We start from the raw sequence: 24229 nt of genomic DNA on the forward strand, positions 1-24229 counted from the left end.
TTCTCATACTATCTTCGTTACGGTCACTATTACTGGGATGAACCACCACGACCAAAAGCAGAGTGGGGAGAAAAGGGCTTATTTGGCTTACACAGAATGGATCACAGTCCACTGGGGGAAGTCAGGGCAGGAACTCAAACAAGGTGGGAAGATGGAGACAGGAGCTGATGCAGAGGTCATGGAGTAGTGCTGCTTACTGACTTGCTTCCCAAGGCTTGCTCAGTCTGCTTTCTTATAGAACCCAGGACCACCAGCCCAGAGACGACCCAACCCATAATGGTCTGAGCCCTCCTCTATCAATAACTAATTAAGAAAATGCTCTACAGGCTTGCCTACAGCCTGATCTTATGGACACACTTTCCCAAATAAGATTCCCTCCTCTCCGATGACTCTAGCTTGCATCAAGTTGACATAAAACTAGCCAGGGCATACCTTACCTCTTAAGTCCCCAGAGTAGAGTCAAATTAGTATGGAAGTTGCTGGACTTCACTCACCACATCTGTCCCTGCATCACTGCAGAGCATCCAGTCCAGAGGGAAACGCTGTGGCGTTTTGTAGCTACATCATTCCCAGTCAAGACTTTCCACACCTGTCAGCAGGCCCCAGACACTCTTGCTACCTTGGAAAATTTCCTCCTTGCTCTCTTTACTCAAGGAACTGAGTAAAACTGCACCTTTCAAATACCTGTGACTTTGCCCACGTTCCCTTCCTTCACCCAAGTGGAGCCTCGGTGATCATAGAAGCCTTTCCTTTCTCTTGTTACTGCAACACTTTGAACACACGGCAAGTGAATCACCCTGTCTTCTTTCTGCATATCTCTCCTACTGGGCCACAGGATCCTTGAGGGTAAGGGACAACCACACATTGACTCCCTCACAGGTGAGCTTTTCCCCAAATGCTACTGCCAGCTAGTCGTTGTGGCATATGTCCATACTCCCAGTGTTGAGGAACAGAGGCAGGAGGATCTCCAGTTGGAAGTCAGCCAGAGCTACACAATAAGACTTTGTCTTTAAGAAGTAAGTAAATGAAAGTTTTAAAAGTTGACTACCCAGGAAACCTCATCACCAAGAGGTCAAAGAATATGAGCCACTCCTTCCAGCTATCAAGGTTTAAATACCCTAAATCCCTACCTCCCTTACCATCCCACCCAAGTCCAGTGCAACGTAAAACAGTATTCCTTTCACTATTGGTTCTCCTCTGGCCTTCAAATTATCAGTCAAGAATTTCAGACAAACTCTTTCCCTGCCAAAACCCTCACTAACTCCCTCCTGAATATCCAAGGTCTTGAGCTGAGCAAATGTGTTGCCCAGCATCGCTCACAAAGGACCTTGATATGCTGTCATGACGTGCCACCTCATATGCTGTTTTCTGGCTTTTCAAAGTCCACCTAAAGTGCTGCCTCCTCCAACAGGGACTAGGTTTGTCGCTGCCTGTCTTGAGCCTCCAGGGCATTATCACTCCAAAGAGTGGCTCCCACTTGCCTCCCTGACTGCTGGAGGCCTAATTCACAGGCCATTCTCACAGTTATATTGTAACAAACCCAATCTGGAGCAGGCAGCCTACCTGGCCTCCCATTTTCTTTCCTGACCCCAGGGATTGAAGCAACAAATCACTCTACCACTGAGCTATGCCCCTTGACCCCTTATTTTATAGAGGTAACAGGAGCTTTTTAAAACTCCTCTTGGGCTGGGGGTGTAGCTCCATGGAAAAGGGCTTATCTAGATTGTGCATACAAGGCCCTGAGTCTGAGCCCCAGCAGTATCAAAAATAAACACTTCTGTCTGTGAGACTGGGGTTCTCTGAGGAGCTCAGGCTGGCCGCAAACCACCACCCTCACACCTCAGCCTCCAGAGTTCAGGGACTACAGTGTGTTTCACCACAGCAGCCTGGCTGAACATTTCTTTGCTGAGTTTCCCCCTCAATGCCATTTCTCTGTGTAACAAGTTAATGGTCCCTCCCCCACAAAAGTTACAAAGTAAAACAAACTGCCCTTGAATGTGCCAGTCAACTCTTCCCATGAATCTCAAGGGAGCGGAAGAAGGGTTCTCGTAAGAGGTTAGGTTACGGTATGAGTAACACCTGTTGAAAAGATAACAGGGCAGGTGACATTACCATTACCGAAATACCATGTGCCACACCTTTCCTGCTGGCTGTGCTACACTGTGTGGCACCAGCAGACACACTAGAGAACTGGGGTTGGATGGGTTTGGCAGGATAGGCAAGGTGGAAGGGAAGCACCTCTAGGGTGGCCTCAAAAAGAGCAGAAACAGGATTAGTCCAACACACAGCAAAGAGAGACTAGCCTGTTGTGGAAGTCTAGGAGAGCGCCGCTACCACATACGGCAGAAAACAAGATGACACAGGATTAGTAAGTGCCCTGAGGTGGCACATGCCTGTAATCTCAGAGCTCAGAGGCAAGGCTAGGACTGCTAACTCAAGTCCAGCCAGTCACCAGAGCAAGACTGTCCTACAAACGGTGTTCTTAAAGACAGGAAGCCTTACCAGGTTCCAGCATGCAAGAAGGACTTTCTGAAGAACAACAGTCTAATATAAAGTGAACTAGGAGGCAGGGAGCATTGCCACCAAAGCAATGGAGCTAGAAGGGACACCGGGAACAAAAGTCTTAGCTGAAATAAAGGCCAGGGGAAGGAGAAGAATGGGTGCATGGTGGAATATTTAGAACTGACAGGCTAAAGAGTGGGTGCTGAGGGCGAAGGAGAGAAACAGCAATTTGTTCGGAATCAGATGGCCCATTCAAGGAACTACATGGGAAAACCAATTTGACCCAACATCAATGACTCCAGCCCACACTGTGCCTTATAGACTACTCGCGTTACACACACGCATCTTTTTTTAAAAAATTAAATCTAACTACATCAGGAGCTACAATCACTCAAAGGTGATGTGAAATTTATGATATCGGATGTAAAAAGGGCGTCACCAGAGCCAAGTTGTTTGACAAGCGTCATCCACATGGGTTCTAAAAAACAAATACCTTACCCCTAAATTATGGAACCTACGGATGGGAAAGTCTGGAGGAGTAACATGGGCACCTGAAGGCGTTCAGGAAATAAAGCTCAAGATACCAGGCTTTGGAAAGCTGGTGACTTCACACCGGGGGGTGCAGTGAGGGGTTTTCTCCTAAGTTCCCAGATCTGACCCTCCAAATACCACAGGAGAGGAAGCACCACCTTATCCCTCAACTTCCTACTCCTCCCCTGCAGCTTAGGATGCTATACACTACAGCTTAGGTCATCTGGCCTTCTCCCACACAGGTCTTGTAGGACTCTCTTGCATAGAAACCTAACTAAAATGTCCTTTCCCCAGGCAACCTGTCGACTACCTGGCTATCTCATTGGCTCAAAGAGATTTTGTAGGCATCTAAGGCTTCCCGAGCACATTCTGCAACTGTTTTCTGACGAGAGGGAGGGGCTGATGGCGGTGTTGAGCTGGTATAAGGTCTGAAACACTGCTTAGACACAAGGTGAGTCACCGCTCAGTTTCAGTTTCTCCAGCTGTTCGTTTAATACAAGGAAAGAGTCCTAGCACACCGTCCGCGCTGGAGTTTTAAACACTGCGTTATTCCTTTCAGATGTGTTACAAGCATCATAAAATCGTAGACCATCAACAATACAGGAATAATGCTATTCTGAACGCAGCTACTTTAACATCCTACCGAAGGGTCTGGTCGTGACTTACGGTTATGCTTCCCCGTCCTAATTTCCAAAAGGGCCTAAGGTCTCCAAAGGGTTCAGAAACCATGCCGTGGCGGCCTAGACGGTGCAAAGCCACCAGGAGCGTCGAGCCTTGCGCATATCCAAGGGACTGGAGGAGCAGTGCGACCGCGCAGCGCGCGTGCCCCGGGCCCGATGGCCGGGCGTTCGGCGCACCTCGCCCACTCTCCTCTTCGCGAGGGACTAGGAAGAGAGAGGCTTTCGCAGCGCCCCTCACAAACGGGGACACTGAGGCTCCCGGGATAAAAGCCCTAAGCCCCGCGCGCGCGACCCGGAGAGCCAGGCCGGACTCACCTTGGCGCTGTGCACCGCCTCCTGCGCGCCGCGGAGCTGCAGCCAGATACGCGCGGGCAGCGGCTCCTCCGCCCCGAGGGCGCCGAGCACCGCCAGGCCCACGCCGAACAGAGCCTCGATGCGGCCGCGGCTCCGCTCCAGCAGCGCCGCCTTCTCGGCGGGCGCCGTGAACTCGTCCAGCACCACCCGGGCCGCCATGGCGGGCGCGGCCTCCCGTGGCGCCGGGGGCCGGCGGCGGCGACGCCCCCTCAGCGTGCCGCCACTGCACCGAGCCGCTCGGGAGGCGTGGGCCGCGCCGGCCGCCTCGCCCGTCCACAGGCCCCGCTACACCATCCCGACGAGGCCGCCGCAGCTTAGCAACTGCGGGCAGTGACTCCCGGCCGCCCCGCCGCCACAGCCGCCAGAGCCGCTGCCACCGCCGCCGCCACCGCCACCGCCACCGCCGCCACGCATGCGCTCAGCCCGCCGCCGTCATTGAAGCTCGCCGCCCCGTCGCCGGGGGTGGGTTGGTAGGCTGAGGGCGACGGAAGTCGACGCCACACGCGGTCGCCATGTTGGTTAAGGGCAAGTGTTGGCAGGCGAGGCCTGGGTGGCCATATTTGATGAGGGCCTGATGCCTTTGGTCGTCTAGCAGACGGAAGTTTTGGGTTTTACATTGGTAGGCAAATGATTCCTCTTTTCCTCTCTTCTTTTTGTTTGTTCCCTTTACTTTCTTCCCTTATTTACTTCTTTCAGAAAAAAAAAATGGTAACAGGAAAAGAAAATGGAACCACTAGCGGAGAACTAAAAGGCTAAATAAATTGCTGACATAGTGTCTAGTACCTGTAATCCCAGTGAAACAGGAAATGAGGTTGGCAGGTCTACTGAGGGCAAGCCTGAGGTGTACCAGACCAGCTTGGGCTACCAAGGGAAATTTTGTTTCAAAAAATAAACGAGAGATGGCTCAGTGATTAAGAGTGTTTGTTGGGTACTCAGAAAGACAGAGTTTGGAGATCAGCATCTGCATATCAAGCCTATAACCTCAACTCTGAGGGAGACATGAGGGCTTGCTTGTTTAGCTGAGACAGGCCCAAAGGGGAGCCGCTGGTTCAGGTAGAGACTCTAAAGGAGAAGATGAGAAGCAGTAGAGGAGCCAGCCTGAGGCCCCTTCTGGCTTCTGTCTGGAGAGACATGTCTACCATCACACACTTGTGCCCATACGCTCACACACAAATACATACATAAAATTATTCTAAAATAAGTCTGTTGGTGGATTTTTCCATCTAGACCGTGGTTCAGCTCTTTTATTAAAACATTCAGAAGGTACCTTAGCAAAGACATCGTCAGTGTACAAAAAGATTATAACACATCTTTTTTGCTTAATTAAAAAAGAAGATTTTAACATAGTAAAACTATATATAACATAACAGTTACAATATTTGTGTTTGGCAAAATTAGAGAAAATCCTCTAATATCTATCTTTGTGAATCTAAAGTTTTATACCTAACTCATATTTTATCATCATTAAGAAAACTATAAGCTTAATTATTTAATCTTTAACTCCATCAAAGACACCAGAAGGGTGAAATATTACCTACTGATAGGGACACCTGACTGCCTGGACAGTCAAATGTTCTTCTGTAATGTTGGGCATCCAACTTTGGCCTACAGGTCTAGTATAGCTGGTAGACAATTTTGAGAAGCAAGGAACTTTTATGGATTGTCCTACCTTGTCTTGGGAAAGTTTGGCAGTCACTTTGCTTCCTACTGGTCTAGTTTGGACAGTATACTATCAGCATTTGAGGCAAGGGCAGTTTCTTTGCCCAAATAGTTAGCTTTTTCCATAAAGAAAGTAAACTCCATATGGAGCTTCTTTGATTCCCATCATCTTCTTTTGAAGCAAATTGGTGCTGACAAGAGCAGACTTGTCTTACTATCGTGAAAAGCCTTCGGCTATTAAACATTAAATGTCATATTCTATAGGTCTTTGAAGTGTTTGAAGATCAACTATCTAGCTAAGATATATCTCTGTAAGACCTTGAAAACATACCTAACGTGACTATAAATTTGATTATTATAGTTGACTAACTACTAATCTGTATTTTATACATTATATTTTTAAATGAGCTGCATAAGCACCAAATCCCAAACGAGTAGAAACATACATATAGTATAGCAAAAATAACTTTAAATTTGTATCAGTAAGCCAAAATCCATACCAATGTAAAATATTTTGAGATTAATAGTTGTTTTAGATTAAAGTTGATTCAAAAGTCTACCCTTTTCTTACCATTCCTATATAATATACTCCTCTTTTCCTTTATAAAGAGAACTTTGAATTTAACTCTTTTGTTTAACTTTTTTTTTTACAATGAATGATAACAACTTGTAATCAAACCCCATTAAATGACGACAGATGTCCATAATTCATCTTTTGGGAATATAGGCATTGTTTTCTCTAGACTGCTTCCTGTTGTCTGGGGGTGCTGGTATCTGTGAAGGAACCTTAAGAAAATTCAGGATAGTGGTTACATCTTGGCTAGAGTATTCTGTGAAGCTGAATCATCTCTGACAGCAGCCTTGAAACTGTCCTGGATGCAGAACTCACAAACTGTAACGAGGCATTTCCGAGATGTTGAATCACCTGGGCCATCTATTTTCATTGGTGTTTGGTGCCCTGAAAATACACAAACTTTTAAAGGTAATATACATTACAAGTATGAAATATGTCATACAATATGACATATATGAAATAATATGACATAATATGAAATATGTCATACAAGTATGAAATAAGTCAGTTAAAGATTTTTTTTTGTTGTTTTATAATTGAGCAGGTCAAAGCTGGGCATGGTGTCACAGCAGCCTGTAATCCTCGCAGCACTCAGGAAGTTGAGCCTAGAGGATCAAGACTACAAGGCCAGCTTTGGCAAGAGCCAGACCCAGCCTCAGAAAGGTTTGGAGCTCTCTTCCTACACGCTGTCACTTGCTACCTCCACTATTCTTTCCCACTCTCACTTCTCTAGCCCTGGCCTTGTTCAATCTCTTTCCTTTTCTCTCTACTCTAGGCTCTTTGGATGTCTGTCTGTCTCTCTCTCCCCCTGCCCAAAACAACAACACAACAACAAAAAAAAAACAATTTCCCCCAAGATGGAGTGTTCAGGTGGGCGGTTTCTTTACTGCACTCCCTCCCATACAAGAAAGTTGAAAGGCAATTTTGGCAAGGTTCTTTGTGTTACACGAGAGGCACAGATAGCAGGGATTGGTAGGCTCACTCATGATCATACTGTGGGACTAGGTCTGTTTTTTCCATCTGTAAAGTCAAGGTGTCACTCACATGACTCTAACTCCTTTTCCCAGAACATATGCTTTCTTGAGTCCTCAAAAACAAACCGTGAAAAATAAAGCATTGGTTTCTGTCCTGAGCTAAGAATCGTTCATATATTAAGTAGGACTAATGGGAATATTGCTTAGTTTCTCTGCATTCTAACTCTTCGCTGGTATAATGTGGTAAACAGTAGTCCCCTTGTGAGAGGTTAATACCAACCCAAATACCCATTAAATACTAGTTATTATATAAGAATCTCATTCATGATCAAAATTAACCAGAAAAGTCACTCTACCAAGAACAGCCATGTATCCCCACCCTTGTAATGGAGGGGGTAATCAGTCCTGCCTGAGATTTCTGAGCTGCAGGTTGTACCCTGATTGTGCTCCAGTCAGTTCCCTAAAGTTTCAGCTTTGCAAGCATGCTCCCTGGTCCCTCACCCCCAAAGACTGATTTCCTGGAAGCTGCCCAGAGCCTCCAGCTTCCTCTTTTTATCCCTATGTAGACCAGGCTGGTCTGAGTGCCAGGATTAAAGGCATGTACCACCATGCCTGGCTCAGCTTCCATTTTTGACTAATGAAAACACACTTGGTGGTCAGGCAGGAGGGATGCAAACTAGCTATTCCTGCTGGATCAGGAAACTTGTTTTGTTTTGGTTGTTGTTCGATTTTTGAGAAAGGGGTTTCTCTGTGTAACAGTCCTGGCTGCCCAGGAATTAAAGAACTTTTAAAGCCTCTGTCTTCATGGCAACCCCGCATAGGCTTATTTCAGCCACATTGAAGTTGGGCCTGTACCATCTGTGTGTCTCCTCCCAGCAGGAGAAAGAAAAGGATCTCAACATATTCGAGTTAGAAACGACGGGGGGGGGGGGGTTGTTGGTGAGAGGAATTACCCCAGATAAAATCTATCAGGGGTCCAGGCTGCTGGGGTTTTCCATGTTTCAGAAACTTGGGCAGGTGTTCTCCTGGTGCCTTACCAGAAGATGACTCAGTACAGAGAAGAGAAACACTGGGCTCACAGTCCAGTGACTTCCTCTTCCCTCTGGGCTTTTCCTCTGGTGTCCACACAGCCTGCTGCCTTGCTCCATCAAGGCAATTATCTGGGATTGACTGTGGCAGACCAGGTGGTAAGTGTGACCTTGCTGGTGTATGGCACCCAGAGCACAGTGTTATCAACACAACCGGCTACTTCCTTGGTTGTACTCAGTGGAATTGCTATTGTTCATCAATTGGGCAGGGCTTTCCCCAATACTGTTCCTGTGTGTTTCCAGTAACTTCCCTGCCAATGACTCTGCTTAAATGTAAAGGGTGGAGAGAGAGACTGTCTTTAAAAGCACAAAACAGCACCCTACTTTCTGAACTCTAAAGCAGCAAAAGTAGTTCAGCCGAGCATGCTGGTACACACCTGTAATTCCAGTCTTTGTGAGGCTTGAGGTCAAAGTTCAAGGCAAGGTTACGCAATTCAGTATTCAGAGTTACAGAGCTGGTACATCACCGAATATATACAACTTTTGGCTGTTTTTTTCCTAATTAGAAACTCTTTACAGTTTATGTTTGTTCAATATTCCCCTTAGAGGACCCCTCTTGCTTTTCTGAGTGTAAAGAACAAGTGGGGGAGGGAGGGAGGGGACGGTCACTCTAAAGCAACTCCCTTGCTTTATTGCTTCATGCAGCCTCCAAACCACAACTTCCTCAGTTGACTAGCCTTGCCTGACTGACTGGCCTCGATGGCAGGGATGAGATCTTTCTGGAGTCTGCATTCCACACTCCACTGCGTTTTTCGCTATCCTCTATAGCAGCCACATGTGATGATACTGAAGAAAATCACGTCTTCAGCTTCTCTGTCAAGAGGGCAGGTGTTTTGCCTGCGCCCTCAGACAGGTAGCATCAGGAGGAACATAGATGTCTCAGTTTCTTCTGCTTCCAGAGCAGGGGGACGAAAGGTCAGTGCAGTGTCAGACATGGTACCCCTGGAAGAGAGTAAGGATACCATTAGTAGCAGCCCGTGGTGGCTTAGCGTGCCAATGACTGGTTAGAGGGTTTTCACTTCAGTCCTACCCTCCGGTATCACTTTTATCAAGAATAAATGTAAAATTTTTTTTAAAAAAACCCATAACTGTTTTAGAGCCTGAAGAGTTGGCTCAGAGGTTAATAGCGTTTGTTCTTGCAAATGACACAGATTGACTCCTAGCATCTACACGGCAGCTCACGTGTTCCAGGGGATTGATTGATGTCTTCCTTGGGCACTAGCCACACAGAAATACACTCAGGAAAAACACCCATGCATATGAAAACATCTAGATTAAAGCCATATTTTTAAATCACGTGCCTATGTGTGGTGTGAGTGCAGATGCCCTTGGAGGCCAGAGATGACAGATCTCCTGGAACTGGAATTATAGGCAGTTAGGAACTTTCGGACACGAGTGTTGGAAATCAAACTCAGATCCTAAGCAGTACACACTCCTAACTACTGAGTCATTTCTCCAGGCCCAAAGGTAACATCTCGTAACCCTGGCTGTCCCAGAACTTCTCTGTAGACCAGGCTGGCCTCGAACTCACAGAGATCTACATTCCTCTGCCTTCTGAGCACTGGAATTAATGATGTGTGCCACACTGCCCAGTCAAAGATAATATCTTTCTTATTTATTTATTTACTTTACATACCAGTCCCAGTTCCTGCTCCCCTCATCATCCTCTCACCCCACCCCCCATCTGCTCCCCAGAGAGGATAAAGCTTCCCCTGGGAAGTCACCTAAGTCTGTCCCATCATCTTCTTGGAACACCCCCTGCCTATGCTGAGCAAGGTATCTTTCCATAGAGAATGGGCTCCACAAAATCAGTTCATGCGCTAGGGTTAGATCCTGGTCCTACTGCCACATACAGCCCAAGCCCCGTGAATGTCAGCTGTCTTTACGGGACCTAGTTCGGTCCTATACAGGTTCCACAGTTGTCAGTTAGGAGTCAGCGAGCTCCTAATAGTTTGGGTCCACTCATTCTGCGGGTTTCCCCATCACGATCTTGACCCTTTTCAAAGATAATATCTTATCTCTACCAAACTATCAAGCCCTGCTGCTGGTAGTGGCAGTGTGGGTAAGTAAACCTGGGGACTCAGCCCAAGCTCTCACCCTCACTAGGTGAGTATTTCACACGTCTCTGGGCTCTGCCCATTGACTTTTGTTTCTCAGCTTCTAACTCTGAAGGGTCAGAATGAATGTTCACTGACCCACAGAACTTTCAACAGTGGATACTTTAGAGATGAGAACAGAGAGATCTAGAGCATTCTTCAGAGTTGATAAGAAAAGGCATAGTTGGGAGGAATAGGCATTTGCCCAGTGTTTGCTCAGTGTGTTTTCCAGGACTCTATGTTTCCCATGTAATCATAGGAATACAGTTGTGCTTCACCTATGCGCTGTGTTGACCATTCTGCTTGGTGCTCAAACAACTGTATCCCAAGCTAAAGCATAGGGTATGCTGAAATCTTTAGATCAGTGATTCTCAACATGTGGGTCACGATCCCTTTGGATGTTGAGTGGCCCTTTCACAAGGGTTACCTTAGACCACCAGAAAACACAGATATGATTCATAGCAGGAGCAAAACTACAGTCATTGTCTCAGTTAGGATTTTCATATTGCTGTGCAGGGACACCACCATGGCAACTGTTAGAAAGGAAGCATTTGATTCGGGTGGCTACTTACAGTTTCAGAGGTTCAGTCAGTTAAGAGCATGAAGGGAGCATGGTGGTATGAGGGCAGGTGTGGTGCAGGAGCTGAGTGCTGCATCCTGCATGGAACAGGAAGTTGACTGACTGTCACACTGAGGGAAGCTTGAGCAAAAGAGACCTCAAAGCCCACCTCCACAGTGACACACTTCCTCTAGCAAGGTCACACTTTCCAATAGTGCCACTCCCTTTGGGGGCCATTTTCTTTCAAACCACCTCAGTCATGAAGTAGCAACGAAATAATTGTATGATCGGGGGTCATCACAGCATGAGAAACTGTATTAAAGGGTCACAGCATTAGGAAGGTTGAGAACCACTGGTGTCGACCAAGGTCTCACTCCCCTCCCGTCTTAGCGAAGCACTTGTCTGCCTTAAGTTAAACTGCAAATGAAAGACTCAGTTGTCATGTTTCTTGTCCCCAAGAAAACTCATCAGCTAGGGAAGGTGAACTCTCTGGAAAGGTGAAAGGTACCAAATTTTGTCACAGACTGTTACCTGTTCTGTGCACGGGCTGCTCTGTGGCAAATTTTATTACCCAGGAAATTGCTGTAGACAATGTGGCTCCAGGGATATACCTCATCCGCAGAACTGTTTACTTGGCTTGCACCTGCCTCTTACCAGTAACTGAGGAACTTGACTGGGGGCTCAGTCCCTTTCTGGTCAGCATCTGTAATGGTTTGATAGACACTTTCATTTCAAAGAAGCCTTGGCCTCCAAACCTCTTAAAGAACTTTAGCTCAGGGGTAGAGTTCTTGCCTAATGTGCATCAGACCTTGGATTAAATCCCAGTACCACTGCAAAGTGAAAAATAAATTGGCATTTGTCTAACATTCTGGTCAGCCAAGTCTCCTTGCCACAGCTTCTCTCAGCCCACTGTGCTCCTTTTCCTGAAATTGTAAGGCTCTGAGTCAAGTCTGGCACACACACACACACACACACACACACACACACACGCACACGCACACGCACACACACCTTCCAAGTCCTTCTTTGGGATTTAGGTGGGTTTTTTTGTTTATTTATTTGATCGATTGGTTGGTTGATTTATATGTTATAAGCCTGTGGAGACTGGCTTATTGCTTTGTTTGTTTATTTGATTATTTGGTTGGTTGTTGTTTGATTGATTGGTTGGTTGGTTGATTTATATGTTATAAGCCTGTGGAGACTGGGGGAAGCCGTAAGTGAATGCTGACATCGGCACAGCCATGTCAAGGACCCCAACGCCAGAGCCCCATAGGAGTGACAAAAAATTCCCCAGGGTGAGGCTCAGAGCCGTGGTGGCAAAACCTTCCTCTGGTCTGAGTGAGAATGTTGACAGTGTGTGTAGGAACTGGCAACCACAGCTTCCTCCTCTGGCATGACTGCAGCCTGAGACTGGTCTCCTATAGAGACCTCCTACTGAGACTGGCTAAGCCTCCCTGCATGTTTAGCTGCATGCCTACTGCCAACCCACCTCCTTGTTCAGCCAGGTACCACCAACCCGCCTCCTTGTTCAGCCGGGTACCACCATCCCGCCTCCTTGTTCAGCAGGGTACCACTCACCCACCTCCTTGTTCAGCCGGGTACCACCAATCCGCCTCCTTGACAGGTGTATAAAATAAACACGTTGAGTTTCTGGGTGGCTGCTGTTGTTGGGACTCTGTCACAGAGCATGGCCCACACGATCCCAGCTTTTCAATACATGTGTCCTTGTGTCTGTCCTTTCTTCCTCATTTCCTTACTGCCCCGATTGGGTGCGCCCACCCAGGCCTTCCCTCTTCCCCACTGCTGGGGTTACAGTTGGCCTACCCATGCCTCTTGCCAGCACAGCAAATCCTCGTAACCACTGCCATCTCTCCAGCCCCATCCCTCAGGATTTAGGTTTGAAAAGAAAGCAAGGGGCTGGAAAGATGACTCAGTGGTTAAGAGCTCTGTTCTTTAGAGGACCAGAGTTTAACTGCCAGAAGCCACATGGCAGCTCCCAGCTATAACTCCAGTTCCAGAGGATCTGACACTTGCCCACGACTTCCCAGTGTATTAGGCACACAAGGGGCACAGACGTGCATGCAAGCATGAGAAAATAGAATAAAAAATTTTTTTTAAAACAGCAAACATAAATAAACAGTCCTAGTTAAGGTTTGGTCCCACGCATTAGTTCTGTCTCAGCTCCAGGCTCTCCTGTAAGGTTTGACAGTTTCCTGGGGAAATTCCAATGTCTTGGTGTCCATTGTCTCAGTGGTCTGATAGACAATGAGGGCAGACACAAGTGTCTCCGTGTTAAAATACCAAAGACTCGTTTTTCCCTAGCTCAAGAAAAATCTTGATGTGTTTGCTTCTCTCTCTCTCGTCTCATTTTCTTTTTTCCTTTTTACTGCTATGTATTGAGAGCAGGGGCTAGAAGGCAGTTAGGAGGGCCTGGGAAAGGGCCTTGATAGACACCAATTCGGCTGACAGACTTTGGGAAGGGCCCTTGAGAGCAGCAGTCCTGCAGTTATCTCCAGCCAGGCACGCCAGGGAGCACCCCTCTTCAGTGAGCAGCCCTGCTTGGGGTACGTGACAGCAGGTCTGAAGCTCCAGCCAGACACTAGCCCTTCCTGGAGAACAGCTTGAAAGAAATCTCTCTATTTTCGTGGTGAAATGGTTCTATCCATTGCCCAGTTTCAGCCCATGCCCTAAGGGATTTTAGAGTTCTCTTCAGAGGGGAGAAGGAATGATGCAAAAACATTGGAGGTCCATTAAAGATATTCCCGTCAGACCCAGAGTAGAGTCTGGATGTCCTGGCTGGAGTTCTGTGTTGTAGAACATTGTTTTAAGATGTGTTACATTTGTTCATGCTGTGGAACATTTGTTTTAATGATGCAAAGATGAGTTGCATTCTTTTATGTTACATTTGTTTAACTGTGAAGCTGTGTTACTGTGCCTGTCTAAAAATGTTTGATTGGTCTAATAAAGAGCTAAATAGCCAATAGCAAGGCAGGAGAAAGGATTGGCGGGGCTGGCAGGTAGAAAGAATAAATAGAAGGAGAAAAAGAGGGATTGGGGAGGAAGAGAGATCAAGGAATTAAAAAAGAAGGGGCCAGCCAACCAGCTACACAAATCAGCAATGGAGTAAGAAAGAAAGAAAAGTTATACAGAAATAGAGAAAGGTAAAAGCCCAGAGGCAAAAGATAGATAATTAAGAAAAACTGGCTAGAAACAAGGCAAGCCAAGGCTGGGCATTTATAAGTAACAATTAGCTTTTGTGTGTGTGATTTATTTGGGAACTGGGTGCCCACCCCCCAAAAAAGCCAAAAGAGTAAAGGAGAAAAAAACAACAGTATTAATATTGCAAGCAACCCAAACCACGAGAGTCTAGCTGGGCCGGGCAATTGCCTGGCTAAGAGACCACCCTTTAGGAAGAAATTCACCAAGGCCATGCTGAAGAGAAGGACAGAGTAATTACGTCTTTAGGAGATAGTGGTCCCTTCAATGAGATAATCTACTCCCCCCCCCAGAAGTCCCCAGCGCAGTCACTTAGAGAGCAGAAAACGATGAGTTGGGTAAGCCCACCTGCTCCCCTAAATGACTCCATAAAACATGACTTTTCCCTCTTTTCTTCTCTTTCCTTCTCTTGAATACTAGCCAAAGCTTGGTCATACTCTTCCCGTCTCTCTGACCTACTCTTTTCTAGGCAGTCATTCCTGCCCCCTTACATCCTGTGGCTACCAAGCTTTCACTCTTCCTCCTCTCCTCCTCCCTCTTCTGGGAAACAGCCAAGATTTCCAGCTCGTTCCCTCCCTCCCCGCCCCAAGGTTTTGATTTAGTTTCTGTTTCGTTTTTGATTTTGTTCATTCCTATGCTTTCTTCTGAATCTGTTCTTAAATTCTTTTACTAACAAGACTAAGAACCCCCAAAAGAGCCAGGCGGTGGTGGCACACACCTTTCCAGCACTCAGAAGGCAGAGGCAGGTGGATCGCTGTGAGTCTGAGACCAGCCTGGTCTACAGAGTAAGTTCCAGGACAGCCAGGACTGTTACACAGAGAAACCCTGTCTCAAAAAGAAAGAAAGAAAGAAAGAAAGAAAGAAAGAAAGAAAGAAAGGAAGGAAGGAAGGAAGGAAGGAAGGAAGGAAGGAAGGAAGAAAGGAAGGAAGAAAGAAAGATCCCCCCAAAGAGACCCCTTTTTCCCCAATAACTGCAGACCCCCAGGTGAGATTCTTCCAGATTTCTGGGCCTCGCTATGTAGGCACTACTCTGTTCTATATCTCCGGCCCTCTTTGGCATTTTTATTAACCATATTGTTGAAGCTATAACTGCTCATTATTGACTTTATAAAACCCATTGAACCCATTGAACATAAGCAGGGGAACCAGGTGTCCCACAGGGCTTGCCTGCCTCCAATTGACAGCAGTTTCCCAGCATTCTCTCCAGTAATCTCTCAGCTGTAGCGCTATTGTTGATTTGAGCCTGCTAACACTCTGCTGTGAGAGTACCTCCCTGTGAATTGTCTGATGTTTTGCAGCAGCCTTGCTCAGCTCCCCCAGATGTAAGCCACAGCCAGCCCCCTAGTGTGACAACAATAGAAAGGACCCCCAGACAATGCCTGTTGGATAGTCATCCTCCAAGTTAAGCCACTGCTATCTTCAGGAGTCCAATGAAGAATGTCCACCAAGGATCATCACCTCTTGGCTTGTTGACTGTTAGACCTTCCGTTTTAGAAGGGGTAAGCCGGGAGGTCAATGGGATCTTCACCTGAGTATCCATATCCTCATTATTATTGCAGTAAGTAATATGCAGTTCTGCCCAAACTGGACATGGCCTCAGATAGGGAGCCAATGAGGAGAGCGCTTCCCTCTATGGAGCTTTGGGGAAGCTATCATTCCTTCTGGGTGCAGACCTGCCTGTGTGATTGTGTTGAGATCATCTATGCTCCTGCCTGTAAGCCTCCACCCACTACTCTTGTAAATAAGCCCAATAAACTCTCTGGTTTCCCTGCGTAAACTTTGGTGGTATTGTTCCCTGGTTTGTTGTTGGGACCATAGGAAGAGGGGTTGGTGTGTTTATATCTACCCCAGAAAGGAATTTTAGCAGCGTTTTCTGATGTCAAAATTGTCCCCAGTTGAGATTTTCTGGTCTATATAAAGAAAGAGATGTTCCTGGGAACTAAGCTTGTGGTAACTTAGAATCTTCTTTTCAGCATTCATAGACACACACACACACACACACACACACACACACACACACACACACACACTCTGGCATTAACTCGAATGAAACTGTAACCAGCCTGGCAGAAATGAATATTTGCTAAAGAGAAACTGTGTCCCTCAATCTGACTATCAGATTAAAACAATGGACCCCCAAAAACTGGATTTCTATGATGGCCTGAATAAGACTGGCCTCCATAGCTGGGCTATGATGGTGCACGCCTTTAATCCCAGCACTCGGGAGGCAGAGGCAGGCGGATCTCTGTGAGTTTGAGGCCATCCTGGTCTCCAAAGCTGGTTCCAGGACAACCAGCGCTACACAGAAAAACCTTGTCTTAGAATAAGCCAGTCCAGTTAAATGCTTCCTTTCATAAGAGTTGCCTTCGTTATTGTGTCTCTTCAGAGCAACAGAACAGTGACTAAGACAACGCCCCCTCGGTTTCAAAGAATTACGCTTTCAAAGATGAAACTCTGTACTTTCATTGAGCAACGAAATTCAGTAAGGTAACAGTATAAGAGACAGAGACAGAAAGACTCATTCCATTTGGCAGAAGAAATCTCAAGACAGCCTAGTATAGACTCTGTCATGTGGTTACTAGCATTCATGTTTATAAAGAGGCTAAACTGAGGAATTTTGAATTAGTTGTGTTGGCAGAGGAAATTTCCAAACAACCTAGTGTTGGCTGTGCCGCGTAGTTGCTGGTGTTCACTCTTCGGAAGATCTGTAATGAAAAGGAACGAGCTGAGCCAGGACAAATACAAATACAGTTAAGGAGAAAAGGGGCACTAGGAGGTGGAGTGGAGCAAGGCCCTGTGCTCAAGGTGATAAACAGAGTAAAGAAAAACCTAATGTTAACTGGATAAAGGGAGCGGTGACCTTAGGGTAGTATCCCACATAAGCTTCCAATATGTGAAAAGGGATAAGAGAAAAATTTAGAGGCAGGTGTGGTGGTGCAGGCCTTTAATTCCAGCACTCTGGAGGCATAGGCAGGTGGATTTCTGTGTTTGAGCCCAGCCTGGTCTGCAGATCAAGTTTCAGGACAGCTAAGCTTAGGCAGTGAAGGAACCATTGAAAAAAGAAATCTGGTGAAGATGTAATTGAGCGAGGTGGTCCTGTCCCAGTCCCAGCAAGCAGCAGAACTTGGCAGCTTCAGCCATGTGGTTCTGGCTTTAGAGTCAAGGGCAGAAGAAAGGAATTATGGAATCTTCCTCTGAGACTAAGGAAAGCTGCTAAGGCCAGGTGTGTCAGGGGTGTCCCTGAATTGAGACCTGGAGAGGCCTTTGTGTGAAGCTATAAAGGTGAGGCCTGGATTGTCTTGGAGACCCAAAAATGTTGGAGATGTTAGAATCATGGGATATCTGCCAAGGAGAACTGCTAACAGGGAGTGTGTTGTGAGCAAGAAGGTAGATACTCATAGTTCATATAACAAAAGTTTGATTTTATTATACAAGGTTCCTAACTACGGTCCTAAGCTATCTCCTTGGGGCTGCTTGCCTGTGTGCCTGTCTTAGCCTAAGGGCAGGTCCAGTCTCTAACAGAAGTCTCTGATTCAAAGGTCAGGATCCTCGGGGAGACTCTCCAGCCACAGGACAGATCATCTAGGTGGTGTCTCTCCAGATGCACAGGGAAGAGCATTGCTCTTGGTCTCTGCTTAGAGACTGTCCGGTGGGCATCATCTAAGACTGTCTGGTTATCTTGAGTGAGTGATGTCACTGGGTTCTGGTTATCAGGTGCAGCATTTGGGTGTAGTGGGGTTCCTGACTACGCTATTCTTACATGTGTGAAAGGCCTTGTTTTTACTTGAGCCAGCCCAAAGCTGAAAGGAGTTGGAGATCTGAAGAGTGCTGACATCAGACATGGAGATGCAGAGTTTGGAGTCTGCCAAGCTTGTTTTTAGTCTTGCTTTAGCCCAGTATTTCCTTCCTATGCTCCCTTTAGGAATGGTAATGTATATCCCGTGTCATTGTATGTTGGAAGCATGTGATCTGCTTTTTCATTTTGAATTTACAGGGGGTTACAGTAAAGAGATTGCATGAGTCTCAGAAGAGACTCTGAGCTTTAGACTTTTAAATAAGTTTGTAAACAGAGGCTGCACCTTTGCTTCCCAGCCTCCCAGACCTGAATAATCTCACAGAAACTGTATTAGTTACAACATCGAGACTGTTAGAGACTGTGGGGACTTTTGAAGTTGGACTGAATGCATTTCTGCATTTTGATACGGCTACAAGCCTATGGGGGCCAGGGAGTGGAATGTGGTGGTTTGAAAGAAAATGGCCCGCATATGTCATAGGGCCTGGCACTATTAGGAAGTGTGGTATTGTTGGAGTGTGACCTTGTAGGAGGAAGTGTCATTAGGGGGTAGGCGTTGAGGTCTCAGAAACTCAAGACTGGCCAGTGTGTCATTGTTACTTCCTGGCCTGTGGATCCATATATAAACTTCTCCGCTACCTCTCCAGCCCCATGTCTGCCTGTACACTGCCATACTTTCCACCATGATAATAAAGAACTAAACCTCTGAAACCGTAGGCCAGCCCTAGTTAAATGTATTCCTCTATAAGGGTTGCTGTGGTCATGGTGTCTCTTCACAGCCGTAGAAACCCTAACTAAGACAGGAGTTCAGTGGGGGCTCTCACCTGGGGGCTTTGAGCCCCTTCAACATGGTCGCTTCAGCTTTCTCTTCGAATGGTAGTATAACTTATTACCCCTTCCATCATCTTGAAGTAGAGAGTACTTTGACCACGTATCCATGGCAACTAATTGAGTAAAATAATGGTGCTCACGAGGTTTGAGGTAATAACTGAGTTGCTCACACTCCCTAGTAGTGTTACTGGCCTGCCTGGCAGAAGGGGCATATTCTAAAGACACACTTGTGTGCCATCAAGTCAGGCCTCTAAGCCACCATTAATGTGACTCCTCCCTCCCTCCTATGTAAGGCCTCCTGTTCCTTTGCCATCCAGGCACCACAGACAGGCTAACTGAAAGCAGTGCTAAGGACCAGTTGCCTCTGTGGCACAGAAACCCCATCCTCTTCTGTGACATGTAAGAGGGGACCCCACTCTGCCTCTTGGGCCTTCTCCTCATTCCCCTCAGGGCCTCCGCTATGCTGCCTCCCTTTGGTGTTAGGTACATCTTAAATTTCTTACCCAAAAGGACAACCTGTGTCATTATCCTACTTGAGCCTCAAACTGAGACCTTTCAGGGAACAGCCCAACCACCCTGCCAACCAAGGTTCAGCGTGGTTTGACTGTGGTCACACATCGGTAGCCCTGCTCCCCTACACAGCATTCCTTTATGAATGCCAGGTAGCCCAGGTCACACGGGAGCTAAGTCTGCTCCCTTATGGTATAGGACACCCCCTGCCCTTTTCCTTGGAAAACTTGAAAAGTGGGACTCCTTTGTCTGGAGGGCCTGAAACTCTCTGCATTCGGATCCTTGCGGTGGCCAGGCCAGCATTATTAAAGATCTTTTGTTTGAAAATCACCGAGAGAGAGAGAGAGAGAGAGAGAGAGAGAGAGAGAGAGAGAGAGAGAGAGAAGGGGAGGGGAGGGGAGGGGAGGGGAGGGGAGGGGAGGGGAGGGGAGGGGAGGGGAGGGGAGGGGGAGGGGAGGAGAGGAGAGAGAGAAACTTAACCCAACCTTATAACACATTGATACTGATGCGCAGTGCAGACAGGTACATCTAACTGGTAAAGGTGGAGGGTGTGGCTAAAGCGGCTTTGTGAATCAGAGAAATGACTGACACTTGTGGATTCTCTCCATCTACTTCTTTCCCATTGCCCTCCTGGGCAAATGGGAAATCCCTTCTTTGAACAGAATGCAGAAGAAACTATTATGTGTGGGCAGGCTGGTTTCCCAGAGGGAGGAGACTGAGTCTGTCATCCTAAGTGACTTCATAGCTTTTTTGGGAACCCACCCATTAGATTTTTCAGTTTTCTCACGGGGGGGGTGGGGAATGTCAAGAGACACCCTCCTCTTGAGGGGCCACTAGAGGCATGCTGGCTGCTGTTCTGCACATCAAATGTGGGGGACTGGAGAGAAAGGTTACCCCTCACAGTATTAAGGACTCAAACAGAGGACATTACCACCGAGACCAGGCTGTGCCCCACCCCTGGTACTCTGTGTCCTCACGGTATACTGTATTCAAACAGTGGGTTTTCAGGCTGTGCCTTGCCCAGTCTCACAAGTAACTTCTGACTCTGTTTTGAGGGTGGACCCACAAACAACATCATCTGGCACCACCCATACATTATAAAGTAATAAATGACGTGTGAGTAGAAAGGGTGCTGTGTGTACATATGTCAGGATGAACTAAGATCTCAGGGGCACATGGACATATTAAAACCACATCAGGGAAACCAAGCCCAAGAACTTATGGTACACTTTGGCTGAAGGAGAGGGCATAACTCTCGCCTGGAGACCCCATATGACACCTAGCACCGGAATGACAACAGCCAAGCAGATCTGTCACCTGATGATGGGTGTGTACCAAGGACTGACAGGACAGAACTGACCCTGGGGCTTTATCTCAGCTTAGTCCTGCTGTTGTCAAGGCCTACTCAGCTGTCATGTTGCTTGACCATCTGGACCCAGACCTGGGGTTCCTGTCTGCAGCTTAGGTGTGCCCTTTGGTCCCTGAGGCTGAAGTTATCGTTACTGTCAAGCCAGCCTCTCCAGCAACAGTTTCTTCCTGCTGGCTCATTTGGATTTGCTGTCCAATCAACACAGACTCTATTTGCATTTCTATCCTCCGACTTCTGAACCTTCTTGAACTCTGCAGCCAGCTTTTAAATTTGTATTTCTTCTGCAAGCCACATTTGCACCTAGAAAGTATTTACAGATAGGTGTATTTGCTGTGTACTGTGTGATATTAAAGTAAATATTAGGGATTAAGCATTTATTGGGCCAGATTACCAAAGTAGGAGGATTATCTGGCAAATTGCTGATAAGCCCACTGTGCCTTGTAAAGTCATTGCTGTTTATTGGCTTCTGACTTTGTGGGAAGACACACACTGCTCATCTCTTTCAGGAAAGGGACATTCGTGGCTCTGCTGGGAGACAGGCTGGATGTCTGGGGAGGAGCAGTGAGGCTGAGGGTGTGGGAGCATGAGGGCCCAAGTGAGCTTAAAGAGTGGCAGGGGACCTGTTCCTGCAACTGGGTAACACAGGAAGGAGAGCAAGGGGTATTGAGAGATGGGCAGAAACCAGAGTTGTGGGCCTTGCACACTATCCTGGGATAGACAGACTTACTGTCTTAGCTAGGGGTTTTGTCGCTGTGAAGAGACGCCATGACCATGGCAACCCTTACAAGCAAAACATTTAATTCAAGCGGCTTGTTTACGGTTTCACAGGTTCAGTCCATTATCATGATGGGATAGGTGACATGGCAGGGGGCAGACAGACACGTTTCTGGCTACATCTTGATATGCAGACCACAGGAAGTTGACTGACACACTGGGTGGTATCTTGAGTATAGGAAGCCTCAAAGCCCACCTCCACTGTGACATACTTCCTCTAACAAGGCCACACCCACTCCAATAAAGCCACACCTCCTCACAGTTCCACTCCCTGAGGTTATGGGAACCAGTTGCATTCAAACTACCACATTCCACTTTCTGGCCCCATAAACTTATAACAATATCATAATGCAAAATGCTTTTAGCCCAGCTTCAAAAGTCCCCATAATCTATCAGTCTCAACAATGTTTAAAAGTCTCTTCTGAAATTCTTGCAACCACTTTTTCACCAAACTATCACAAGACCAGACTCTAGGCCACATACTGAGACAACTCTTATAAGGGAAACATTTAGTTGGGGTGACTTGCTTCCAGTTTCAAAAATTCAGTTCTTTATGATGGTGCTGGCAGATGTGATACTGGCCTCATCTTGATATTCAGCCACAGGAAGTTGACTGACACAGTGAGCAGTGTCCTAGCATAGGAAAATTCAAAGCCCACCCCCACAGTGACACACTTCCTCCAACAAGGCCAAACCTACTTCAACAGAGCCACACCTCCTAATAGTGCTGCTTCCTTTGAGATTATGGGGGCCAATTCCATTCAAACTACCTGAGTTCTCCAAATCATGGATTTGTAAGGGCCCCGTGTTCTTATAGACAAACTTCTTGTTTGCAATGCTAACAGTGAAAACATTTTCTTTCTTTCTTCCTTCCTTCCTTCCTTCCTTCCTTCCTTTCTTTCTTTCTTTCTTTCTTTCTTTCTTTCTTTCTTTCTTTCTTTCTTCTATTGAAGGTAGTTAGCATCTTCCCTCTCTCTTTGTACCAGTCACATCAGATGGTGAGGTCTGGCTCCCATCAGTGGGATGAGACAGTGGCAGGGATAAAAGACAGTCATTTTGGTGAGAGAGTTCACTAACTCAGTTTGAGTTCTAGTGTATGCTTTTTGCTAAAAGAGAAATAGCCTTGTTAAAATTACTTTCACTTTGTCCCTGTGCCCTTTGTGCGACCACAGCAGTTTGTTTTCAGCACAGCGCACAAAGTTCTAGCAATGTGGTTTAAAAATATTTGTCTTTTCTTTTCTTTTTGTTTTTGAGACAGGATTTAAATATTTGTTTAACCAAAGTGTTTTTTTGTTTGTTTGCTTGCTTTACTAAGTTTTTTGTTTTGTTATGTTTTTTGTTTGTTTGAATTGTTTGTTTTTGAGACAGGATCTCACGATGTAGCTCTAGATGGCTTGGAATTTGATTATGTAGACCAGGCTGACTTTAAATTCACAGATATCCCCACCTGCCTCTGGCCCTTGGGTGGTGAGATTAAAGATGTGTACTACCATGCCTGGCTTAAAGCTTTGTTTTTGAGATGGAGTTTCACTCTGTAGCCCAGGCTGGTCTGAAACTCACTACATAACTGAGGCCTAGGGTTAAATTCATGACAATCATGCTGCCTTAGCCTCCTGAGTACTGGTATCACACGCTATCAAGGCCATTGGATAAATTTTGCTTAGCAGAGGTCTTGTCTGAGCTGAGGGTGAAGGGCTGCTGTTTCCTGGCGGAGACCCCTGGAGTGTCACATGATGACCTGGTCAGTCATAGGTGCTTTTAGAACCCAATAGACAATTGAGAGATACCTACATGTGTGACTTTAGTCTAGGCTCCTGTATTAGTCGGAATTCTCTAGAGGAACAGAAGTGATGGAGTGGATCTCTCTATATAAAAAGAGGGTTTATTAGAATGGCTTATAGACTGTGGTCCAGTGTTGAGGGAGGCTGCTCGCTCATTTCCCGACTGCCCTGACTCTAAATAATCATACAGAAACTATATTATTAAAATCACTGCTTGGCCAATCACTTAAGCATAGCATTAGCTAGCTCTTATATCTTAAATTAACCCATTCCTATTATTTTGTATTTTACCATGAGGCTCCTGGCTTCCCTACCAGCAAGGTTCCAGCTGACAGCTTGCGTCTCTCTCCTCTGGTGGCTCCATGGTGTCTCTCTGACTCCACCTTCTTTCTCCCAGAATTCAGTTTAGTTTTCCCACTTAGCTCTATTCCGCTAAGCCACTGGCCGAAAGAGCTTTATTCATTAACCAATAAAAGCAACACATATATAGTAGGATTCCCACACCAGTCCAGCTAGTCCAACAATGACTGTATGCCAATAGAAAGTCCAAGAATCCAGTAGCTGCTCAGTCCATGAGGCTGGATGTCTCAATTGATCTTCAGTACACACTGGAATCCTGAAGAAGTAGGCTCTAATGCCAGTGAGGGATGGGCTTGCTGGCAGGATAAGGGCAAACAGGCAGAGAGCCAAAGCTTCCTTCTCCCATCTCTTTATTATAGGCTTCCAACAGAAGGTGTGGCCCAGATTTAAAGTGGATCTTCCTACCTCAAAGCATCTCTATTTAGGGTGAGTCTTCCCACTGAAAATGATTTAATTAAAAAAAATCTCAACAGGTGTGTCTAGTCACTCAAATTTTAGTTAATTCTAGGTGTGGTCAAGTTCATAACCAAGAATAGTCATCACAGCCACCTTGGAATGTCAAACGGCGAACTTCTCAC

General features: G+C 46.5%; 1 protein-coding gene and 1 long non-coding RNA gene across 2 annotated transcripts in view; one reads left to right on the forward strand and one right to left on the reverse strand.

Annotated features, from left to right (window-relative positions):
- N4bp1 (NEDD4 binding protein 1) overlaps positions 1–4423 on the reverse strand; it is a 48863-nt gene extending 44440 nt beyond the window's left edge. Inside the window, exon 1 of the mRNA XM_087900433.1 lies at positions 4029–4423. Within this exon, the coding sequence (XP_087756559.1) occupies positions 4029–4226 (198 nt within the window). The 5' untranslated portion in view covers positions 4227–4423. The remainder of the gene's footprint in view (positions 1–4028) is intronic.
- Positions 4424–4448: 25 nt separating this feature from the next.
- Positions 4449–24229, forward strand: part of LOC148118447 (uncharacterized) — a 37900-nt gene continuing 18119 nt past the window's right edge. The window contains exons 1-3 of the long non-coding RNA XR_015736000.1: positions 4449–6708; positions 6845–6963; positions 24011–24077. This is a non-coding gene — a long non-coding RNA (uncharacterized LOC148118447). The remainder of the gene's footprint in view (positions 6709–6844; positions 6964–24010; positions 24078–24229) is intronic.

The sequence above is a fragment of the Myodes glareolus genome, chromosome 22, assembly GCF_982192425.1.
Source record: "Myodes glareolus chromosome 22, mMyoGla1.1, whole genome shotgun sequence".
Taxonomy (NCBI): Eukaryota; Metazoa; Chordata; class Mammalia; order Rodentia; family Cricetidae; genus Myodes; species Myodes glareolus.